Source organism: Mustela erminea, chromosome 12, assembly GCF_009829155.1.
Source record: "Mustela erminea isolate mMusErm1 chromosome 12, mMusErm1.Pri, whole genome shotgun sequence".
Classification (NCBI taxonomy): domain Eukaryota; kingdom Metazoa; phylum Chordata; class Mammalia; order Carnivora; family Mustelidae; genus Mustela; species Mustela erminea.
In genome coordinates this window covers 51,036,100-51,061,367 of record NC_045625.1, presented here as the reverse complement: position 1 = coordinate 51,061,367, position 25,268 = coordinate 51,036,100, and the positions used below count along the sequence as shown (strand labels likewise).

Genomic DNA, 25,268 nt, shown 5'->3' with positions numbered 1-25,268 from the left:
AGCCTTTATAATTTCAAGGTACATTTTTTCTATATCTGCTTTGTTGAGAGTTTTTATCATACACAGATGTTGAACTTTGTTAAATGCTTTTTCTGCATCTGTTTAGATGATCATATGGTTTTATCCTTTCTGTTGTTAATGTGGTATATCACATTAACGATTTGTGAATGTTGGGCCATCCTTGCATATATGGGAATAAATCCCATATTTACCATGGTATGTGATCCTTTACCATGGTATGTGATCCTTTTCATGTATTTTTGAATTCAGGTTGCTGATACTTTGTTGAGGATTTTTGCTTGTATGCTCATCAGGAATATTGGCCTGTAATGTGTATGTATGTGTGCTGGAGGGGATATCCTTTTGTGGTTTTGGTATCAGGGTAATACTGACCTCATAAAATATGTTTGGAAGAATTTGACCCTCTCCTACTTTTTGAAAGAGTTTTAGAAGAATTAGTATTAATTCTTAGTCGAATGTGAAGCCATTTGGTTTTGGACTTTTGTTTGCTGAAAGGTTTTGCTCACTGTTTCAGTCACCTTGCTAGTAGTCAATCTGTTTAGATTTTCCATTTTGATTTAGTTCTGGTAGGTTGTATTGTTCTAGGAATTTATTCATTTCTTCTGGGTTGTCTTAACTCGTTGGCTTATAATTGTTCATAGTCTCTTGTGATCATTTCTATTTCTCTGGTATCAATTGTAGCATCTCTTTCATTTCTGATTTATTTTCATCCTTTCTTTTTTTCCTGATGAGTCTAGCTAAAGGTTTGTCAATTCTGTTTATCTTTTCAAAGAACCAGCTCTTAGTTCCATTGATCTTTTTTATTGTCTTTTTAGTTTCCATTTATGTCTTCTCTAGTCTTTGTTATTTCCTTCTTTATAGTTTCCTTGGACTTCATTTGTTTTTTGCTTTCTAATTCCTTGAGGTATAAAGTTAGTTCTTTATTTGACACTTTCCTTGTTTCTTGAAGTAGGCATTTATCACTATGAACTTTTATTTTTATTTTAGTTTTAGTTTTAGTTTTTAGAAAGCACACAAGGTGGGGAGCAGGAACAGAGAGAGAGAGAATCTCAAGCAGGCAGTGCAGAGTGGAGCCTGATGCAGGGCTCAGTTTCATGACCCTAAGATCATGACTTGGTCAGAAATCAAGAGTCAGAACCTTACCTTAGCCAACTGAGCCACCCAGAACTTTCCTTTTAGAACTATATTTGCTGCATCCCATAAATTTTGGTATTCCATTTCCATTTTCATTTGTCTCAAGTTATTTTTTTTTTATTTCTCTTTTGATTTCTTCTTTGGGCCTTTGGTTATTCAGTAGCATATTGTTTAAACTTCATATATTTTTTGATTTTCCAGTTTTCTTCATGGAATTAATTTCTAGTTTCATATCATTGTGATCAGAAAAGATGTTTGATATGATTTCAGTTCTCTTAAATTTATTAAGTTTTTTTTGTGGTCTGACATGATGTATCTTAGAAAATCTTCCATGTGCACTTGAGAAGAATGTGTATTCTGTTGCTTTTTGGATGGGATGTTTTGCAAATATTTGTTAAATACATTTGGTATTATGTCATTTAAGACTAATGTGTCCTTATTGATTTTCAATATGGATAACCTATCCATTGATATAAGTGGTTAAAGTCCCCTACTTTTATTATGTTACTGTCTATTTCTTCCTTTAGGTCGATTAATATTTGTCTTATATATTTAGATGTTCTGAGGTTGGGTGCATAAATATTTACAAATTATGTCCTCTTGTTAGATTAACCTTTATCATTATGTAACACACTTCTTCATCTTTTACTGCAGTCTTTGTTTAAAGTCTGTTTTATCTGATGTAAATGTAGCTACTCCAGCTCTCTTTTGGTTTCCATTTGCATAGAATATCTTTTTCCATCTTCTTACATCTAAAGTTTGTCTCTTGGAGGAGATATGATGAGGGTGGTTTTTTCCATTTAGTCAAACTAGTCTTTTGATTGGAGAATTTAGTCTACTTACATTTAAAGTAATTATTGATAGGTATGTGGTTATTGCTATTTTGTTAATTGTTTTCTAGCTGGATTTGTAGTTCCTTTCTTGCTTACTTTCTTTGTGGTTTCATGACTTTCTTCATATATAAGGCATACTTATACTCTTTTGTCTTTATCTTTTGTGTATTTACTATAGCTGTTTCTTCTTGTGCTTACTTACATGAGTCTTACATATAAGAGTTTATATCTATAACAGTCTCTTTTATTTTGGTAACAACTTATGTTTGATCCCATTATAAAGTGTAACATTTTTATTCTCAGTCCATGTGTTTGTTTTTTTTTTTTTTAAAGATTCTATTTATTTATTTGACAGAGATCACAAGTAGGCAGAGAGGCAGGCAGAGAGAGACCGGGAAGCAGACTCCCCACCAAGCAGAGAGCCCAATACAGGGCTCAATCCCACGACCCTGGGATCACGACCTGAGCCGAAGGCAGAGGCTTTAACCCACTGAGCCACCCAGGCGCCCCCATGTTTTGTTTTTGATGCCACATTTTACATCTTTTTATCTTTGTATCCCTTAATTAATTTTTGTAATAATAGCTGTTTTTACTACTTTTGTTTTGTAACATTCATACTAGCTTTGTAAGTAACTAATTTTTGTAAGTAACTAATCTGTGGTTTTGATTTGCATTTCTCAGGTGAGACATGATTCTTAATGTGGATAATCCTAAAGATTTATAAAGCAGCTAGTAATATTAACAAGAGAGTTTAACCATTTCATGCAATAGAAGGTCAAAGTACAAAAATCAAATGATTTTTATGTATTAGCAATAAACAGGAAATGAGAAAGAAAATTTTCAGCTTACAATAGTATTAAACAAATTCTTTAAATAAATTCAATACCAAATGTTGGAATGAATGTGGAGAATGGAGAATTTTCATCTACTGTTGGTGGTGCAAGATTTGGTTGAAAGCTCTAAAAGTTCTAATAAATAAAACATTCACCTACCATATGACTCAGCACTTCTACTTCTACGTATTTACCCAAGAGAAATGAAAACATATGTGTACAAACATACAGACAAATATGTACAGCAAAATTTATAGCAATTTTTCTCATAATAGTCAAGAACTGGAAATATTAGGGGAAAATGCATTTTGGAAAATTCTCTCTTGATTTTTGAGGGGTAAAATCATCACTACCCCACCTCTGTCCCTTGGAATCATGCAGCAGACAAAATTGAGAAACAAAAAATCAGCTCCTTTGACAGTCAATGTAGATCAGAACTGAAACTCTGTATTTCAGAATACGTGGAAGAACTGAAAAAGAGGTAAGATTGGTGAAAGCATGCAAAGGACACAGAAATAAGACACCATGTAAAGAAGTCTTAGGTCCTCCAGACCTCTGAAAGATCAAGACCTCTTAAAAGATGGAAGTTCACATGAGGTACAAATCCAATATCCCCTATTTGCAACAGTGGAACAGGTCGACAGTGGTTTGTGATAACCATCCTAGAACTGGTTTGCTTCCATAAGGAAAGAGGGCTTAATGAAAAATAACAAAGACAAGGAATATCTGAAGGAGCCCGCTTGTCTCAGAGCAGCCAAGAAAAGAGATTCCTTACATTGTGAAACAAAACAAAACAAAAGGCAAGCAAATCATAACAAATTACCTGGCAAATGGAATTCATCAAAAAAAAAAAAAATTGAAGTAGTATGTAAAATTTCACTAGCCTGGAACATACCACAGGACTTTCTTCTGTGTAACTTTCTATAATTAGATGATGTAGGAAAAAATCTTCTCCTTCAAAACTGAGCAGAGAAATGAACCAACACAGTATCTATGCAAATGTAGTAGAGTAAGAATGGAGAAAGACAGAAAAAGTAAGTGGCAGGAAAATAAGTCTCACCACAGATAAGTTGCCACAAAGCAGCTGAAAATTTTGAGTATAAATTTGAAATATTAATGAAATAATTTCCTCTAAAAAGCCCATTTTTAACGTGGAATTAAATGTAAGAATTTGGGAAAAAGATGCTGAGACATAGGAGCAGATGGAAGCAAGATAGCAGGCAAAGCAGGGAAGTAAAAGAAAAGAAATTATCTCATGAAATACATATATTGCTGGTCTCATATAAATGTGTATGTGTCAACAATTACAGTTTGGGTGTGGAAGGAATTGCCTAGGAAGAGGCATCAGAGAAAACTCTAGAGTATGAAGAATTTGTGTATCTTGAGCAGGGTGATGGCTTTATACATTGTCAAAGCTCATTAAGCTAAACCCTTAAAATGTGTGCACTATTTCATTTATAATTTTGCCTCACTTAAAAAATAAAGCATATTAGGGGGAAAAGGATTTATGAAGCAAGTGACAGAGATTCAACATATGTATAATTGGAGTCTTCAAGGAACAAAACAAATAATGGAGCAGAACAGATATGGAACCTATAATTCAACAATAATTTCCCTCCAACAAATAAATAAGCTATCAAGAGCAATAAGCTAGAAAGAGAAAACTTTAAAATGATCCTAAGAAACACAAATAAAGAGTTAACGGGAAGGGAACACCGTGGTCTTCAATTAGGAAGACTCAGCATGCTAAAAGCTACCCTGACACGGATGGAATTTAACATGATGGGAATAAAATTTTGTTTTTTAGAGGGATTTGTTTTGTAGAGGGAGGGAAACTAGACAAGGTTCACATGGAGGTTCATATGGAAACCAAACAAGCAAAAATTACCAGAAAAACCTGAAAAAGAAGGGTAGTAAGAGGGATTCCTAGCCCTGCCAGATGTTAACATTTATTATAAAGCCTTACTAGTTTAAATAAGTTATAAAGCTTCATTAATAAAAGAGAGATGGGACAAAAGAGAAAGTCCAGATCCTGACCTAAACACATATGAGACCAGTGGGAGAAAGGTGAACTTTATTATTTTTTTTAAAGATTTATTTTATTTAAGAGATAGAGTGGGGCCAGGAGGGACAGAAAGAGACAGAGAGGGAGTCTTTTTTTTTTTTTTTAAGAATTTATTTATTTATTTGACAGAGATCACAAGAAGGCATAGAGACAGGCAGAGAGAGATGAGGAAGCAGGCTCCCTGCTGAGCAGAGAGCCCGATGCGGGACTTGATCCCAGAACCCTGAGATCATGACCTGAGTCAAAGGCAGGGGCTTAACCCACTGAGCCACCCAGGTGCCCTAGGGAGGGAGAGTCTTAGGCAGACTGTGTGCTGGGTCTGGAGCCCCATGCAGGGCTTGATATCACAATGATAAAGGCATGACCTGAGCTGAAGCCAAGAGTCAGACAATTATCTGACTGTGCCCACGCACCCACGCGCCCTAGTTGAACTTTTTAATAAATGGTTGTAGGATGACTGATTTTATGTAATAATTTCTAAATGATGACAAATGAGTAAAAAACATATACAAATGAAAAATAAATTCTTACAAGTAACAGAAAAAAATTATGGTGAGAAAATGCATTTATATATATGTATCTCTTTGGGGAGAATGCTTTTTGAAGTATCACACAAAATTCAAAAGTGAGAAAGGAAAATCATCATTGGATATTAAAAGCATAAGAAATATTTTTTCCAGGATGCCTCAGTTGGTTAAGCGTCTGCCTTCCGCTTAGGACATTCTCCCACAGTCCTGGGATTGAGTCCCTTATCAGGTTCCTTGCTCGGCAGGGAAACTGCTTTTCGCTCTGCCTGCCGTTCCCCCTGCTTGTGTGCTCTCTCTGTCTCTGACAAATAAATAATAAATGCAGTCTTTTTTAAAAAAAATATTTTTTCCTTGGCATGAAACACTAATTACTGTGGAAAGAAAATACAAAGTATGAAAAAATTTGGATAGGCACAGTAGACAAATGTAATATCCAAATATGTGAACAACTCCTATAAATTGCTAAGGACAACAGAAAAAAATGACCAGAGAAATGTAATTATCTCTTAAGGCTGATGTTCAACCTTTTTTTTTAAAGTCAGAGAAATGAAATTTAAAAATACAGTGGGAAAACAAACTAGTGAAATCCTAGATTGGTGTTCTGTTAATGGTGTGGAGATACAGGTTCTTTCGTATTATCTTTGTGGAGGTGTATCTTGGACCATCTTGGAGAGGGAAAAGATTAAGTAACAGCTTTCAAAATTAGAGTTAGACAAATCCTTTCGTCCAGCAATTTCACTTCTAGAGATATATCCTAGAGATACAAAATGTATACTTGATTTACTGTTATTTATTGCAACATTGCTTGAGCTGGCAAAAGACCGAAAAATAACCTAAACATTTAGCTAACCTGTTCTCTGATCACAAAGCCAGGCATTGAGGTCCAGAGCTCTGTCCACCCAGAGTAAGGGATGTCCTTTCCTTATGCATGTGTTGGCATGATATGGACCAGCATTGATTCATGTCTTAAAGGCTTTTGTGAAGCAGGCCTAGGTTTTTAATTTTTTTAATCTTCATTTTTGTCTTGCCCACACATAATTTAATTACACATTTACCCAACTTGTCTTTATCAAGTCCTTGCAAAGTCCTTTCGGGCGCGGGGGGGTCCTTTCTGATCCAGTCTTAATAAAATAGAAACAACTCTCTCTCTGCAGCCGTATTTCCTCAGCTTATGTACGAAGTAAATTAATCATGTAAATAACCTTTACATGAATATACACACATTTAAGAATAAACAGGAATGACAGTTGGCATCAGCTCAGTGGGCTGGGGTGGTTGTGCTCTAGCGCGATGGAAAGTAGCCTGCCTGCTTCAAGCATTCACCAAGCAGGGGATCAGTTGGTAAATCTGAAAGGATTGGAGAGTTTGGTTAATCCAGAAGGTTAGTTAAGTACGCATTTAAGAGAACTTTTATTACACACAGACAATAAATAAAGAGCAATCTACTCTGTTCCAAAATAAATAAAATCCAAGTAATCCTAATAAGCCGTGATTTGCTATATCTTTGCATTTTTGTATTGTGACTGCTTTGTCTTCATTTATGACTTCCATATGAGCCCACATTCTTTCCAATGCATTGCAGGCTTTGGTCAAAGAGTTACAAAGTGATGTCCATGAGATAAGGCAACAAATTAGAGAGTTTCAAAAAATGCGAAAAAACAGGGATGCTCGCAAAACCTCAACCCATAAAGCCCAGACCTTGGCAGCTTCGATCCTGAACATTTCACGGTCAGATCTAGAGGAAATAATGGATACAGAAGATGAAATGGTAACATCATTTAAATATTTTTAACAGATCAAATTTAAACACTTTTATTTGCTTTATAATTCTTAGAGTTTCGTCTTCAAGATAATATTAATGAAGGTCAGCATAGTAAAATGCCTGTGAAAGTTAAATTGTGGCTGTTGACCAACTCAGAAAACATTTAGAGAAAATTCACTGTATTATACAGAAATAAGCCAGTGCATAAAACCTTTAGAACAGCATGTTGGTTATGCAGATCAGTTATTCAAGTCATTTCCTGTCTCTTCTATTTTTTAAATTTAGTTAATCATACATCTTGTAAGCTAGTATTTTTAATTAAGCCAATTTGAATGGATTTGAAGACTTTTCCTCCTGTACGAGCAAAAGTAGTACATATATTGACTTTCCTAGCTAAATTCAAAATTATTGCTGATCAAGTTAAAGAAAAAAAATACATTTATGGATTTAAGTTGGGTGAAGTACTCCTGTCTGAGTGAATTTATGTGCATGTCGATCTGGGTCATCAGTGACAGTTCTGTTCTCCTGGGGAGGCCACTGCATTTTACACATAGTCATGACCTCTTAGATAGCAGAACCTTATCCTGTGTCCAGTCTTCTGTAAAACCTGAGGGTGATACTCACTCCTTTTCTCCTAATAAGTCTCTGGACTTTGACACATGAATATTAGATTTGGTTGTTTGGAAACAATAAAGAGATGATGGCACTATGAATAAGTAAAATGATAGACTTAAATGTTTGTATGAGAACATCCTCCAGCCCCCCATCAGCTGCTCAAAAAACTTCTAAAGAAAATAATGAAAACAGAAAAAACTTCTGGAGTAGAGCAGATCTACGATTTGCCAAGGTTTTAAAACTGCCAAGAATTCTTAGAAAAGAGGTCAAAGGAATCCTGCAGAGATGATTTTCATCCTGTGGGTGAATAGGATAGTGAACTCTCCGTTTCCTATTTTTGGCACCCCAGCCAATGCCTGTGACTTTCTACACTTTGAATTCACTTTGTGAATTCTGAATTCTGAAGTACAAGAGCATTATCAAATATAGTATCAGATATAAGACACACGAAACGACTGTATCTCTGGCAAGGATGTTAACTGTATCTTGCTATAGACATTAAATTAAAACATCTTGATTGATAGAGTCCCTACAAAAAATTAAGATTGAGTCCTCACTGTTCCCTAAGAGTTTTAAAACAAGTAGATGACCCAAATCCCTCATGTGTGTATCTGTGTGGGTTTGTGTACACATGTGTGGGCACAGATACAGACACATATTCTGAAAGACAGGCCCATCAACTTTGTGTGGTCTCAAAAGATGCCTTCTCTGGGCTTCCAGATTAGCAAAAAGCACTCTCTCTGAATAGAAAAACGTTGTCCATTTTGGGTATATGAATTAGAAGATCTCTCTTCATAGTCCGAAAGAGTAGCTGGCACATTTCTCTGAAGAAAGGGCACCTCAGCCTCTGGGTAGATACATTCTAGAGTTGGAACATACAGCACTGTGAAACGCATACCGCACAGCCTTCAGTGGACATCCTCCTGGAAGAGAAAGGACACCAGTAGAAATCACAGAGTTCTGAGAAGGATCCGTGCACCTTGATACATTTACTAAATTTAATTGTAGATCAGAGCTTAATAAGATCCCTGCATCTTTTCAGAGGTCTAGAGAGTTGACTGGACTTGTCCAAGCAGAGCCCAAACCACCTTACATTCTTTAAACCACATTGAACTCTAGTGAATTAGTATAAAAACTGTGATAACCTATGCAAAGTGCCTCCCCAGTTACCTGGCCTCCAGTAAATTTCAGCAAATGTTCATTTCCTAAACCTGTCCTTTTTTGAAAAGTCCACCTTTTGTAAGCTGAATCATGATTTTAACTGAATAATCTACTGCACTTACAAATACATATGAATACTTTACCTTCATCATTGGTGGGTTGAAAATACTTAGGGGCTTATAACACTTGAAGTAGAAATGTCCCTTACCTATCAGTTAACTATTGGATGTTTACAATAAATAAGCATTTAAAAACACCGGAGCCATGCCATGTCCTATTTTGTTTGCAGTTGTAATAGTTATTCCTTAATTATCTATTGAGAGGTCAGATTTCTTAATTAATATAAGGTTTATGTAATCTTACAAGAGTCACTTGTAAATGATTCTTTCATACAGCTTTGTCTTATTTTTCACTTTATTTTAATCGCTTTCACTGCCACCTCTGTCCCTACCTTGAGCTCCTCTGTGAAGACAGAAATAAAATATTCCTGAATAGTATTGTGAAATACAGAAATACAGCTTTATCTTCTACATGTCAGTACTTATAAATTAAATATTGAGAGGACAGATTTGTGTATTCCCTACTTTGGAAGGACAGGCTGGTCTTTACGGAACCCTATTCTACAGTATCTCTTTAAATTTATTCAGTATCTAACAGTGTGATCAAGTTCATGTAAATGGAATTAACATGGGTCTTTTGATTTTCTTCCTTTAGGACCTAGAAAGGACAAGGTTAGATGCTGAGAATGACCGAGAATGGCTGTTGTACATTCAGAAACTTCTTGAAGGACAGGTATTTTATTTTTCTGCTTCATCTCCAAAAACTTCTTTAAAAAAAAATATTCCAAGCCTTACACTTTTACTCGATGTCTAACTTTTTGTAAACACTTGCCACATCATTTACTTCTGTTAGGTAAAGAAGTATTCCAATAGGTAGACAGGAAAGTTAACCCTCTATTTGTACTTTTGGACTTAACAAATGAAACAAATGCCTTGGGAAGAGCCAACACAGGTCTTAGCAAATGCATTAATTAAATTATTGAGTCAACCTGTAGGCCTGCTACACTGAAAAGGATCTATTCTCTCAGCCCTCTTAGGAGAAGAGATTCTTTATTATGTGTCTTTAAAGTTGGTGGTTGATATGGACACCTGAGGAGTTCATGGGTTTCGGTGACCTTTTACTATGGACCTGTTTCCAGTCAATTCATGTTTTCCTCACAGCCAGACAGCTGTTTATTACTGTGTCTTCCCGCATTCTCTACAATATTTTCTACTGAGACCTCGAGCAGCTTGTTAGTGGGAAGTAAATATTGATTTGGCATCCTGTCAATGCAGAAAGAATGAAAAAATTTCCACCAGAGGCCCCTCAAACATTTTCCTATCGACATTTTCTGGGCCGAGTGGAAAGCTGCATAGAGGATGACAAGGCCAAGACGAGCTGAAATCCCTGCGGGGTCCATTGAGACTGCTGCTGTGACCTGTGTGATACTTTTTCTTTCCTTTCAAGTATTTTTTTAATACACATAGAGTCTGCTGGGATGTGCCCCTCTTGTAAGTGATCAAGGGCAGTTTATTGGCAGGTGAGAGCCCAGCCTTTCTAGTCGTAGCCAGCTTTTGTGTTGACATCACCGACAGCATGTAATGTATTCGAAAACTCTTTCATTTACAGTTCTTATTGCTCAGCCTAATTGTGTCTTTTTGAAAAGAACCAAGAATTAAAAGAGCTAAAATGTGTTTTTCAAAAAAAGAGCCAAGAAAAAAAAAAACCTTGACTGTCCCATAAGTTTTGGAAAGTCCTCGTAAATGTTTGTGTCAAGATTAAAAATAAAGACAGATTTAAATGCCGTTATTTTACATTTACATTAAGAAAGAACAGTATCTGTCCTTTTGGAAAAATCAAGGATAAGTCAAATCCCATCTGAGCTACTGATATTCTTAGTATCAGTCTTATATAGTTTTGAAACATCTGGAATCGCTTCAATAGTAATAGAAGGTGATCAGCAGTCTTTGGTGTACAGTTATTCAAGCGCAGATGTGTGGGGACTGGACAGAGTCTTATGTGGTGACAACTTACTTTTGAGAAGAAAGGCCATTTCTTAATTATGTTGCACACCCCACGCCCAGCCCAATGTTGAGCACATCAAAGGAATTTAGTAATGATTGTGTTGGGTTATATTTTTAAGCTTGAAAATGATAAAAATAAACTTATGAATGAATTTTTTTAATGTTCAGCTTATAAGCATGACCCTCTAATCTGGAACTTCTGTCATCAGTTACAACCATAAAAATAATACGTCCACAGGTGTACATCTTTATTAAATTCTATGAAAGCGTTCTTGACCCCAGCGCTGATTTTGTCTGATGCACCTGTGCAGACGTGCATGCACACATTCTGCGTTATCTGGGTGTGTGCCTGTTTTCTTTAGTTAGTGCAAAAAAAAAAAAATTCCTGCTGAAAATGGCATCAGATCACTTCATACTGCAGTTTGATGTAGTGCCTTTTTGTGCCACTGAGCCTGGACTTGGGAATATAATTGCTTGGCAGTATTGATTTAATTGCCCGGGTTTATTTGTGGACTCCTAATTATTGACTGGAGGTAAATTTAATGGAGCGGCCTTTATGAACACTGGGAAAGCTCTGCTGTTGCTGTTCTACATAATGAACTGCGTCGTGTGCCTTTAGATCATTTTTCAAGCTAATTTTATTCCACTGTGACAGTATGAAAACATTTAAAAAGTCAAAGACTTTTTATTTTTATTACTGACATAGGTGGTTTTGCTGATGTCTTTGAATTTTGTGAAAAAAATAGGGACTTCATTGGCTGCACTTCGATGTCACTTCATAATTACACCCAAGAGAAAAATCTAGAAGATAGAAAACATCTCTCTCTCTCTTTTTTTTTAGCCTACTTTTCTTCTCTCTCGGTTCCAGCAATTATATTTGTCCTGAATTGTAGAGAAGGTTTTCTTTGTGCACCAATTTTGTGAGAGGCTAGGTGATGCTCTTAGGATCACGTGGCCAGAAGGGTGTGTGTTCCCTCCTGCGTCCATTGAGTAAGACATACGGTTCTGTGTATCTGGGTTACAGGATTGTTAGGCCGTGGAATAGTAGAGCACATTTCCTTCAAAAATGAGTTAATTCAATATTGATACTTGGTTATTAAAATATTTTGAGGATAAAATTGTCAGAAAACCTCTCTTTTACGTCTTCCCTCTGTGTTGGGTGCTGTATGTAAGGGAATTCACAGATCTTAGGAGTCTATCTGGCCCTGCGGTTTTAGCTTTGGTTTAAAGATTGGGCCACAAAATTATTTTCTTGCAAAGTAATTTTTCTCAGAAATCATTGGATTAAAATTTGTATTTATAAAGTATTTACACAGAATAAAAAGCCGTTCTGCTGTGTGGCAGCTTAGGACTCCAGGGTAAGAGGGTAATACCTACTGCTGTGTTAGCCAGATTCCCTGAGAACCAAAAGGTCTAAAACCTTAACCCTTTTCTATATTTCATACAGAATGCAAGTATATGTCCTCATTCCTTCAAGTGGTCCTGATACTGTTGGTAACTTTATATATTTAATCTTTATCTGCACCCAACCTACATCCCATGTATAGCTAACAATAAAAATTACACTTAAAAAAAACTTTCTAATATCTGCTATCATTTTTTATGGCACAGCTGCCACTTAATTTCTTTGAATATTTTTACTTGGAGTACTTCCTTTTTTTACATGGTATATTTTTTAAAAATGTATACTTTATGGCAGAGACAAACAAGTTAATGATTATAATAGGATGGCAGAGCCCTTCAAAATTGTTTTTTTTTTTTTTTTTTTTTTTTTTGTAGTTTAGGGAGTAGGAGGAGAAACAGAGATGGGAAAAATAGGCTGGGACCAAACTATGAAAGCTTTTGAGCAGGAAGGGGTATGATCAGAGTTGTGCTTTGGAACAGAAGCCTGAGATCAGCCCATGGCAGGTCTGGAGGGAGAGAGACTGGGAGCAGGAACATAGTTGAGGCAAAGGGCAATGAGGGTCTGCATGTGCCCTCGCCATAAAGAGAAAGAATGAGGTAGATGTGATCCACATTACACTGATTGAATCAATAGCAGTAATGAGATGAGGTGAAGTCAGAAAGCAGAAGCCATAGATGGGTGAGTTTAATACCCTACATAAAGAGACAGATGATGATACCTTTAAGAGTTTAAGAAACCCAAAGACATAGATCAAATTTGGTAGGGAGGAGATGTCAGTACTGAAGCCATAGAAAATTTAGTAGATGACTCCCATTAACAATATTCAAGGACCCACGAGCTTTTGTTAATTCAGCCTAGCCTTCTATCCAGCTCTTTTTAGTGAAATTTAACCATTTATGAACACTTTTCAAACTCTTTACAACTCAGCAACGAAAAGCAAAAAAACGGATTTGAATAGACATTTCTGTAAGAAGATAAACAAATAACTAATGAGCACGTGAAAAGATGTGCAACATTATTAACCATGAGGGAAATGCAAACCAAAACCCAAAATGAGTTACTGCTTCACACCTAGTAGTAGGAAGGCTATAACAAAAGAGACAGACAATACCAAGGGTTGGTGAGGATGTGGAGGGATTAGAACCCTTACCTCATTCATTGCTGCTGGGAATGTAAAATGATGCCACTCCTGGGAAACAGTCTGTCAGTTCTTTGGAAAGTTGAGGAGGGAGATTATCTGTCCCCGAAGTTTCATCCACTGGGTAAGTGCCCACAATAAATGAAAACACATGTCCATACAAAAACTCCTACATTGAACTCCTACGTTCACAAAGGCATTACCCTTAATACCTCAAAAGAAGTGGAGGCAACCCAAAGGTATGTCAGCTGATGAGCAGATTAACAAAATGTGACATGTGCATACATGGACTGTTTATTATTCAGCCATAAAATGGAATGAAGGACTGATACATGCTACAACATGGAAGAACCTTGTAACTTTTACACTAAGTGAAAGTAGCCATAGACAAAAGGCCATATTTGTCTATGATTGCATTCATATGGAATGTCCAGAATGGGCAGATCTATAAAGACAGGAAGTAGAAGAGTGGTTGCCAGGGGATGGCGGGGGTGGGGGTGGGGAGATGGGAGGGGCTGCTAATGGGTACAAGGTTTCTTTTGAGAGTGATGAAAATGTTCTGGAATGATGGTTGCACAACCTTGTGAATATAATAAAAACCAGTGAATTACATACTTTCGGAGTTTTGCATTTTGTGAACTGTTTCTCCATTTAAAAAATGCTCTCCTTAATACTGAAAAGAGGGAAAAAAAGATTCAGTAAAAAATTCAGTAAATTTCTTATACACATGTGCCATGTCCTCCACCATTAATTAGCTGAGATTGCCTTAAATGCCTTTGAATTTGAATTTCTGTCTATTGGCCATACTTATGAATAAATGAGATAAATTATTTTGTTTCTTATTTAATTTGCTCCTTTCAGTTGGCACAGAAGGAGATGTCCCCCTATAATACTCTGGTCAATCTTACCTTCTCATGTATCCAGACCAGGAGGGGTTTATACTCTGCCCTCTAAAAGACAACTGTTTATTTGTTCTGCCCATTCTGATCCTCAGAATTAAATTGTCATAGAGGTCACTTAGCTTTATTTTCAGGCCTTAAAATACCTGAAGCAGTCCTTTTGAATTGGGACTTTAAAAGGCATTGGAGGGAATCAGTGGAGATAAGAAGTGAACCAAGGAGACAGAAATCACTGCCTTCATGGAGCTTACATGTCTGGGGGTGGAAGACAATAAACAAAGAGTTAATTTGTATCAACTCTGAAATTTATTAAACAGTTAACTTGAACAGAATTATATGTATATATATATTAAAATATGTATCCTTGTACAAAACAAGTAATATACACTTACAAACACAATATGGTTCTTTACTAGGATTTGTATAAAAACCTTGAGCCGGAAATGGCTGGAAAATGTGTCTTGATTTCCTTTTGTTGTTGCCCTGTTCTTTGTTACTGCTAATGCTTTTTTGGATTTCCTTCAGTCCATTTTAGTCCACTTTTTGGAGATCATTTTCTTGCATTGGGGCCATATCAAAAATTCCTTCTGCCTTCAGCTGTTGAGAATTTAAAATATGGAATTTAATCAGTGGTTTTTCTTTAGCTTTAAATATCCCTGTTCCTCTTAGTTGCTTCGGATCTCGCAAATGCTGAAATTTAAAACGGCTCTTTCCCCAGTGCCTCTCTGCAAAATATGCTTACCTTCGACAGAATCCTTGCACTATGGCATTGAGAAGGGTTTTATCAATGTCCCTGGCTCTTGTAAATAGAGTACCTTCTGGCCTGAAGGTTAACTGAAAGTTTCTCCTTAGAACTCTGAACACATCTACTCTGTTGCAGTTCGAACACATGCAGACACATGCACATACTTAACCCACTCACCCTTGCTCACACACAGAAACCCACACAAATCAGCCACCCACACAGATTTCTCACATCTAGCTGAAATAGCCAGAGTTCAAATTTTTCCATTCAAAGCCTTCCTGGGATTTTTATTTTTTTAAACAATGTGAAATATTTTTTCATGTTTCCAGTAAAAGCAGATATACGACATAAAATTTAACATCTTTATTTTCAATATGAGTCAAGTTAGATTAAAGTCAGCTTGTGTTTTAAAAATGATATCTTCTTGGTAATAGTTTTCAAACCCAAAACAAGAATGAAAATGGTGAAAATGCTCATTTGCCCCTTAGATTTAAAAAGTTATCCTTATTTCATTTTTTTTTTCTTGTCACACAGAAATTTTCCTTTTTTTTTTTTTTTATTGTTAGGAGCACATTCCAACAAGTGCTCATGCTTTAAGTTATCTCTGTGATCTCTGTGTTTTATAGTCATGGACTTCAGGCTTTGTTGTTTTTCCAGCATCACTCTCAAACATCTGTAACCATCACTCATATCTCAACCTTTATACAGAAACACCTCTAAATGAAACCGCAATTCGTTAAGTGTGAGGGATAAATTTGAGATTGTGTCAGCAACATACCAGGTCCTAAAGGCAAACATCTGTAGGTGTTTACGTAAGATGAGCTGGAAGTCTGTGTGAAATCTGGGGAAATCTCTCCAGAAGAGAAATCACCTTTCATGAGTGGGACAGCCGAGTGACTAGGAAGACCCTGGTTTAGGACGACACTGCACCAAGCAAAACTCAGTTGTTGTTCCAAGGTCCTCATTAAATTTCCAGATGAAGGGGGCGCCTGGGTGGCTCAGTGGGTTAAAGCCTCTGCCTTCGGCTCAGGTCATGATCCCGGGGTCCTGGGATCGAGCCCTGCATCGGGCTCTCTGCTCAGCGGGGAGCCTGCTTTCTCCTCTCTCTCTGCCTGCCTCTCTGCCTACTTGTGATCTCTGCCTACTTGTGATCTCTGCCTATTTGTGATCTCTGCCTACTTGTGATCTCTGCCTGTCAAATAAATAAATAAAATCTTTAAAAAAAAAAATTTCCAGATGAAGAAATCTCACTTAGTATCAGCTCTTCACTATTTGTGCCATTCTGTCCAAGAGTTCAAGTGGGTGGAATCCTGCATTGACATACCCCAGGGGTATCACTTCTCCTTTGTTTTGCAAGAGAAAGAGCTCATGCAGGCTTTCTGGACTTGATAGTCCCTGACATAGGCCAACCCTAGGCAGCATGATTATTGGGTTTGTTGTTTCAGATACATGTGATGGGCTAAGTGAGAAAGTTTGTGTTGGCCAGTCAGCTCACCACATCAGTCCAGCTCCAAACTCCTATCAGTGTTCTTTCTGTATCTGAGGGAATTCCTTCCAGAATGCATATCCAGAGATTTCAATTGATGCTGAACTCCCTGTGGGAAATAAACTAGCACTGAATCTAGACTCAAAGTAGCAGAAAATTCAGGTCTCCTGGTCTTCTCTGTTTTGCAATTAAAAAACAGAAACAAAAAAATAGGGCAAACAAACATGCTATGTGAATTTTTTTTTTTTTATGATTTTATTTATCTATCTGACAGAGACAGAGAGATGGTGAGAGAAGAAAAATACAAGCAGGGGGAGTGAGAGAGGGAGAAGCAGGTTTCCTGCTGAGCAGGGAGCCCACCGCTGGCCTCGATCCCCTGACCCTGGGCTCATGACCTGAGCCAAAGGCAGACACCTAAGGATTGACGCCCCTTTAAAGCACTTTCCAAGGCATCTCATATTTAAGAACGGTCTTAACTATACCCAATCTATAGCTTTATGTTGAGAACTGATGTTCGTTTGGTACTGTAAGATTTTGCAGAACTCTCTTGAGTCACAGTGGATTAAATATGTTCCGTGAGTTTTCAGGTTAACCGTAATTTATAAGATTTAAGAATTAATAATAATCTGTAAGTGATAAAAGTAAGTACTCTCAGTTGACTAAAATAGCCAGTGAATTCAGAATGCCATTCTTTGTCACTCTCAGAAAACAAGAATTTTCATTAATTCATCCTAGACTAAGGAGAAGTTTTTATCTGTACAGTCTATGGAAGAAGTTTGCCAATAGGTAAATAGTGCGGACTTGTCAAGAGAGGCTATTTGTAAACCCAAGACCACTAGTACACTCATTATTTGAATATGTATTGAGTCTACTCCATGAGTAAGGAACAATTTATAAAGTAGAAGGGACATGTGCTTATAATTTTTTTATTAACTGTTACTTTCAGTTATTATGTTTATTTGAAGTGTTTTGTAATTCTGACTTTGCCTTAGACTTCCTCTCAGTTTGTTTCAGTTATTAATGAGCTTAATACAAAATTACATTAATTTTATATTTTGCAAAATTACAGTTGATCCCTATATATTGAAAAACAAAAACAAAACTTCTGAAAGATCTTGTTGAGAGCCGACCTTATAGTTCCCAGTAAATGACAAGTCATAAAAAGCATGTACAGTGAGCACTGTGTTTAGAGGCAGAATTTCAGAATTGGTTTATAAAAAAGGAAATAGAACCGCTGAATTAAAATAAACATCTCCAGCCAACATGTAAGATATATGAACTTTCATTTTATCGTATATAGACAGATAGTAACATCCTTCTGACCTATTTGCAGGGCAGATAGACATGAACATAGTGTGTGTCATGATTAAAAGATTGATTGCTTTTTGAAATCCCTATGTGTTATCTTCCATACGAAGCTTAAAAGAAGCTAACAATCCAGCCAAACAGGATTGACAAACAATTGTGTTTAACTGTGGGGCTTTACATTTTATTGGGAGCCAGAGGAAGAGAAGAAAGTGAGCTGTCAGTAGTAAATTAGTAAATGGACCTCTTGTTCCAGGTTGGAGGCTTCCTGGAAGACAAATTCTTGGAGATAAGATTTTTTTTCCAAAGGAAGTGAAATTTCTGAGTGCATGACATGTTGAAAACTGTTCAGATCACAAGATAATAAGGTTTAGGTTTTAACTTGAAAAAGTGATATGCAAATGATAAATGTCGGTCTGGTGAAAGTACCAGGTGACGTCATCACATAGGCAATTACAGAAGCGCCGTGTTTCCCAAAGTGGGTTCCATGGACTGCTGGTTCCACATGATAAATAGACCATGAGAAAAGCATGGGCGAATGAATCCAGAAATAGGATATTGCAGACACACAGTGCCTGTTAGTATCTTAAAGCCGCTAAGAAATCCTGAAATGTAGGACATTTTTAAAGTTTGGTTTGTTTCCCAAAGTTTTTGTTCAGAGAACTCTTTTTTTCTCTGACCAGCTTTAGGAAATGAACTTTTTTGTTTCTATCAGGAAGAAAAGAGAGGTTATTCTCATCTTGTTTGTCTGCTTTTTTTTCTTCTTTTTTAATTCTTATTTGTTTTAAAGGTTTTATTTATTTGTTTGAGAGAGAGAACAAGTATGTGAGCCAGGGGCTGAGGGAGGAGCAGAGGGAGAAGGACAGGCAGACATAGGCCTCCATCCCACAACCCTGAGATCATGACTTGAGCCTAAATCAGGAGTTGGAAGCTTAACCGACTGAGCCACGCAGGCGCCCATTTGTTTGCTTTTTTGGTAGGAATGCAAATGGTACTGGTAGCCTTGGCCAGCATAAAAGAAAGTTGCCTGATAGTTTTGTTTTTGTTTTATGTATGTGCATTTCTTTAACATCTAATATTAATGCCCTGAGAATGTAAATTATCTAATTTATAAGACTGACAGTTTTGCCAAATATAACCCTTTTCTGCATCCCAGAAGGGCAAACTGTCAAAGTAAGGATTTGCTTTTAGTATCCTTATCTTACAGAAGGAAGTCTAACGGACTTCTTCCTTGATTCTAAAATGCATTTTCCCCACATTTTTGTTTTTCTGACATTGGAATGCCAACACAGTATGTATATATTTAATGTGGTAGGGGGTTTTCTCCCCAGAAAAAGCTGTTTTTAAGTGATTGTGTGTATCGTCTGTTCAAGTCTATCTTCAGAACTGAAGAAATGTGATATTTTGGTATCTTATGCTTTCTTCAGTGGTAAGTTTCAAGGAAGACAATGTGTGAAGCTCCTGGCAGAGACTTAGGCTGTCCTAAGGAGAAGGTAGTTTGTTATAAAGATAAGAAAGAAGTTAAACTGGAATCTTAGAAACTTGGGATCTGAGGCAATGCTATGGACTGGCTTTGGTCTCTGCTTCTTTCCTGGGCTACATAATCGGTTTGCCTGGTGTTTCACTGTCCCTGGCCAGTCTTCTGTTTTCCCCCAATTCAGATTCAGAAAAGAGCCATTCTGTTTGGTTCAACTAATTATAATCACCCTAGCTGAGCACAGCTAGGCAACCCCTACTGGGAGCATCAGTCTTTGCTCAGGTGCTGATGGGTAACACTGCCAGTGCTCATCCTAGCACAAAAAAGGCCCTGATGCCACTTCCCCTTAGGAAAGGGGACAGGGCGTGACAAGGATTCTCAACTAAGTTATTCAGGGAAACAAAAGTAGTCTTTCCTTAGTTAACCCAAAGGACAACTCCAAGAAGTAACGTAATGAACTTCTTAATTATCAGAAACCTCTCTGTGAGACCAGAGAGCTGGACAGGAGGTGGAAGCAAGTTGGCGGAGCTGTGTGAGTAATTGGAGAACAGTTTAGATTTTCTCCCACTTACAGTGCACACATGCATCATACAAGTTGGAGTTCTCCAGGAAGCCCAGGGAAGCAGAGGGAACAATGAAACTTTACCGGAAAAGTTATATAAATTATGAAATTTAAAAATATACTCTACATTTTATAAACTCAGCAGTTTGCAACATGTGTATTACACTTTGATATGCCAAACAAACTTTTCTATAACAACTTAATCAATGGGCATACTTTTGCCATTTTTTTCCCTCTGAAATCTTACCATATGACTCGCAAAGTGTTTGGCTCCCACACAGACAAGTGTATTGATAGTTCTCTCTCATTCTTTGATGACTGATGAGCATACTGTACGACTTCTATGGGCCTGTGGGCCCTGGAGATGGCCGTAACCTGCTATTGATCAGCTGATTGAAGACAAATGGCTTCGCTGCTTGTATTGCAGATTACATCATTAACATGGTCAGTAAACCATGAATTGTTCAATAAGGCGTTTATCTTTTTTCATTTTACTTCTGCTCTTTTATCATTTTTATTATAAAAGACAAAATTACCCCCACTATCCAGTAAGATCAGCTGAAAAGAGACCCAGTAGGGTACCATTATGGGTACAGAGTTGCAGATAGCTGAGTTCTAATGGTTTAGTGATACTTACTGTGTCTTTTTGAGCTGGAAAAAATATAGGGTTTTGATCATCTTTTTTTCTGTGTTTCTCTTCCAGCTTCCTTTTGCCTCCTATTTACTAGAAGCAGTACTGGAGAAAATAAATGAAAGAAAGAAACTAGTTGAAGCATATTTCACAATTATGAAAGATATTAGATGATACTACAATGAAGAACTTTTTTCCAGAAGTGAAAACTTTTTTTGCAATGTGACTAGAAAACATGCATTACCATCTGATACAGTATCTACTCCAGCTATCAATAGTCAGGTTCGATACCAAAATAAGAAGGCTTGAAACTAATTAATTGCCGAACAAGGGAAACTAATTAAGTACATAGCCATTTAAAAGGAAATAGTGTAGCATTTGATTGTTGAATACAAATATTGCCACAAATCAATGCAAACTTAAAAATGATTTTCCTTCCAGTGCAGTCAAAGAAATTAGAACAAGCTTGGACACACAAATTGGTCTGAATATAAGAAGAAAAAAGGTAAACTGAGGGTTTAATATTTTAAGTTTTATAAAGAAACTAGAGAGTTGACATAATGTCTCTATAAAAGGCCTTAAATCAGCCAGTGAAGAGCACGTTTGTATTGTAAGCAAATATAAAATGGGGAACACCATTATCTTAAGGATGAGCATTTAATGAAATAAATTGTGTGGTCCAGTTATATCTGTTCTCAATATACCAGATGATATAGGAGATACTGTATTTTCCTAGAACTATGTGGCAAAAATAAAAACATTTTTTCCTTTTCTCCCTTTCTTTTTTTAAATTCACGAGACTTGGTATGCTCCTAGAAATTAGCAAGGGACCACAAGCTCAGTGTGTAAAGTTAGATCTACCATAACTCCTACTGTGGTCAACTAATTAAAGTTAATTTCTTAAGTTTAAAGTTAAATTCTTAACAATGATGTCATCTTTTTTAGATTTCCAAATATTCTCACCCCCATTTCACCTCTTTACTATGTTCCTGCCCCATGTGACTTTTTTGGGAAAGGCTCTGCTAATTCACCAAACTTCTGCCTGTATGCAGCCTTCATTCTTGCTCTTCTTTTTCTAGAATACTCTGTTCTCAACTTATCTCATGACTGGCTCATCATGACTTTTCTTACCACTTAGGATCAACTTACCTGTTCCCCGAGAGACACCTTCCCTGGCCATCATACTGTTTAATTTCCTTTATCACAGAAAATTATCTATTTTACCTGTTCACTTATCTTCTTGTTAATTTCTGCCCCCCCAGCCCCCTTTAGAATATAGGTCCCCTGAGGTTGAGGCAGTGGTTGGCAAATTATGGCCCAGAAGCCAAATCTGGACTGCCACCTGTTTTTGTGTGGCTCACAAACTAAGAATAATTTTTATATTATCAAATGGTTTAAAAGAAAAGCATATATTTTGTAGCATGTGAAAGTTATATGAAATTTAAATTTTAGAATCCATCAATAAAGTTTTATTGGAACACAACGATGCTCATTTATTTATGTACTGTTTATGGCTGCTTTCAAGCTACAGCAGTGCAGGTGAGTGTGAGGCCCAGACCATATATGGTGGTGGGGTCACTTGGCACTACTTCTTGGCAAGCTACAAATCACAAATTCCACTCTACTGTGCTTAAAAAAATACCAGTGCATGCCCGTCATGTCAAAATAAGAGAAAAATGACCTTCAAATGTCATAACTTTTAGGGCACAGTGAAGTGCAGACTATCTTGCTGTTGAACTAGATGGCAAAGCATTGCGTTAATTATACAAGGACGTTAGACCCGTGCTAAAGGAATGCCCTATTGACATTACCCAATATTATGAATACTCATGGCAGTATTCCCAACTCAGAAGAAGACGATCGTAAGAAAAAATTATAAAATTTAAAATGTAGCATCTCATCCCAGCAGAATTTTGTTACAAAGCTAAAAATGTGACTGCACAGTATTACCCTGATGCCAAAACCAAATAAGAACAGTAGAAAGAAAGAAAATGTGGTAGGCTGAAACATGGCCTCCAAAGATGTCTGCCTCCTAATTCCTAAAACCTGTGAATTTGTTACTTTTTATGGCAAAAAAGGACTTTGCAAATGTGATTAAACTAAGAATCTTGAGTGGGAAGATTATCCTGGATTCTCTGTTTGGGACCTGATATCTTCCAAGAAGGAGGCAAGAGGAGTCAGTCAGACAGAGAGCGATGTTACCACAGACGCAGAGGGACAGAGAAATTTGACAATACTACCCCAACAGCACTCAGTGTAGAGAAAAGGGGCCAGGAGCCAAAGACTGTAAGGCAGTCCCTGGACATAGAAAAGGCAAGAAAATGGATTCTCCTCCACAGAGCCTCCAGGAAAAAACAACAACAACAACAAAAAACCAGCTTTGTTGACACCATGACTTTAGCCCAGTGAAACTGACTTTGCATATCAACAACTATAAGAGAATACATTTTGCCTTTTTTTTTTTAAGATTTTATTTTTTTATTTGACAGACAGAGATCACAAGTATGTAGAGAAGCAGGCAGAGAGAGAAAGGAGGAAGCAGGCTCCCCACTAAGCAGAAAGCCTGATGCGGGGCTCGATCCCAGGACCCTGGGATCATGACCTGAGCCGAAGGCAGAGGCTTTAACCCACTGAGCCACCCAGGTACCCCCATTTTTGCCTTTTTAAGTCACTAAGTTTGTGGTAATTTGTGATGGCAGCAATAGAAAACTAATCTAATTTTCTAAAAGTCTGTTTAGAATTATTGATGTTTATGAGGGACATTGGTAAGAAGATAGAAAATCAAGGCTGATTCCATATTCAAAAACCAATGTAAAGGAGAAATATCACATGATCATAAAATTCTAGAAAAATATTTCAAAAAATTCAACACGTGTGTGAGAAAGAAAAACATCAGAAAATTAAGAACTTCTTCAATTTGATGAGAACAATCACAAAAGGCCTACAGTTAACATTATATTCAATGATGGAAGACTGAACACTTGCCCCTCAGATCAGAAATAAGGCAAGGATGTCTACTCTCAGCACTCTTATTCAACATAGCATTGAAAATCCTGGCCAGCATACTAAGGCAATAAAAGGAAGTAAAAGCCATACAGGTTGGAAAGGAAGAAGTAAAGCTATCTCTTGAGTAAGTAAGTACATACCTACATAAATAAAATCTCTAGGTTATTAATAAGTGACTTCTCAAGATACAAGATCAACATGCAAAAATTAAGTGTATTTCTATACATCAGTGAACTAGAAATACATGTGTGGAAACCACAATTTACAGTACAATTCACCATTGCTCAAAAAAAAATTACTTAGGTGTAAATCTAACAAAGCATGTATAAGACTTGTATACTGAAAACTACAAACCCTGATGAAAGAAGATTAAGTAGGGAAACATACTGAGATCATAGGTTGGGATATTCAATGTAGCAAAGATGACAGTTGTCTCCAAATAGATATACAGGTTTAATCCAGTTCCTACAGACATCACAGCAAGATATTTTGAAAATAGAGATAAGATTCTTCTAAAAATTTTATGGAAAGGCAAAGGAATGAGAGAAGCTAAAGATTTTTAAGGAAGACTAAAGAGGGAGAAATCACTCCACCCAACCGCAAGATGTGTTATAAAGATAAACCTATCAAGAGTATGTGGTATTGGCAGAGGGATTGACACATGGGTCAAAGAGACACAATAAAGACTGACAAATATTAACTTAATTCTCAAAATGTCACAGGATTCTGCAAGTAAGACGAATCATTTAGATTTAGATGGTCCAAAAAGAAAATTTCTATAAGAAGTGTATAGCCACAAATAAAACCAAAAAGAAGGGGTGAGTGCCAGGAAACATTTTGAGAGAGCCCTTTATTTTCTGGGTTCAGAGGATCCTTGAAGTAAGTGGCCACAAGAATTGCTACCTTTAATTCTTATATACCTGTGCATGTAACTGCCCTTGGAATTACTACAAAATGTATAACAGTGATTTAATATAGCATAATCAAATTTAAAAAGCTTTTTTTTGGTTTGGTTTTTGGTTTTTCTGTTTGTTTGCCTCTAAGCCAAAGTTTTGTTAAACATTTTTAAAAGAAGATATGGTATGTGTGTATACATAAACACACACACACACTAGAATATTATTCAGCTATAAAAAAAAGAGCAAAATCTTACCGTTTGCAACAACATGGGTAGACCTAGAGAGTACGATGATAAATGAAATAAGTCAGGCAGAGAAACAAATAGCATGACTTTACTCATATGTGGAATTAAGAAAACAAAACAGTGAACAAATACAGAAAAAAAGAGGCAAACAGAAAACAGGCTCTTGAACACAGAGAACAAACTGATGGTTGCCAGAGGGGAGGTGGGTTGGGGGATGGGTGAAGTAGGTAAAGGGGATTAAGAGTGATAAGTGCCAAGTCGTGTATAGAATTGTTGAATCATTATATTGTACCCTTGAAACTAGCATAACATGGTATATTAATTATACTTCAATTTTTTTTAAAGCCTTTGGTTATCTTTTGATTCTTAAACATGCAAACATATATTTGATTGCTTTCCCTATATGTTATGGAATGGTGGGCACTACAAGGATTTCCTCTCCATGGTCTAATCTTC

The 25,268-nt window shown here is 36.7% G+C and overlaps 1 protein-coding gene across 4 annotated transcripts in view; it reads left to right on the top strand.

Moving 5' to 3' along the window:
• Window positions 1-21,435, top strand: part of CNTLN (centlein) — a 292,701-nt gene extending 271,266 nt beyond the window's left edge. For all 4 annotated transcript variants that reach the window (XM_032307449.1, XM_032307446.1, XM_032307448.1 and 1 more), the window contains 3 exons: window positions 6,996-7,181; window positions 9,666-9,743; window positions 20,735-21,435. In XM_032307449.1, the coding sequence (XP_032163340.1) occupies window positions 6,996-7,181; window positions 9,666-9,743; window positions 20,735-20,836 (366 nt within the window). In that variant the 3' untranslated portion in view covers window positions 20,837-21,435. The remainder of the gene's footprint in view (window positions 1-6,995; window positions 7,182-9,665; window positions 9,744-20,734) is intronic.
• Window positions 21,436-25,268: the final 3,833 nt, after the last annotated feature.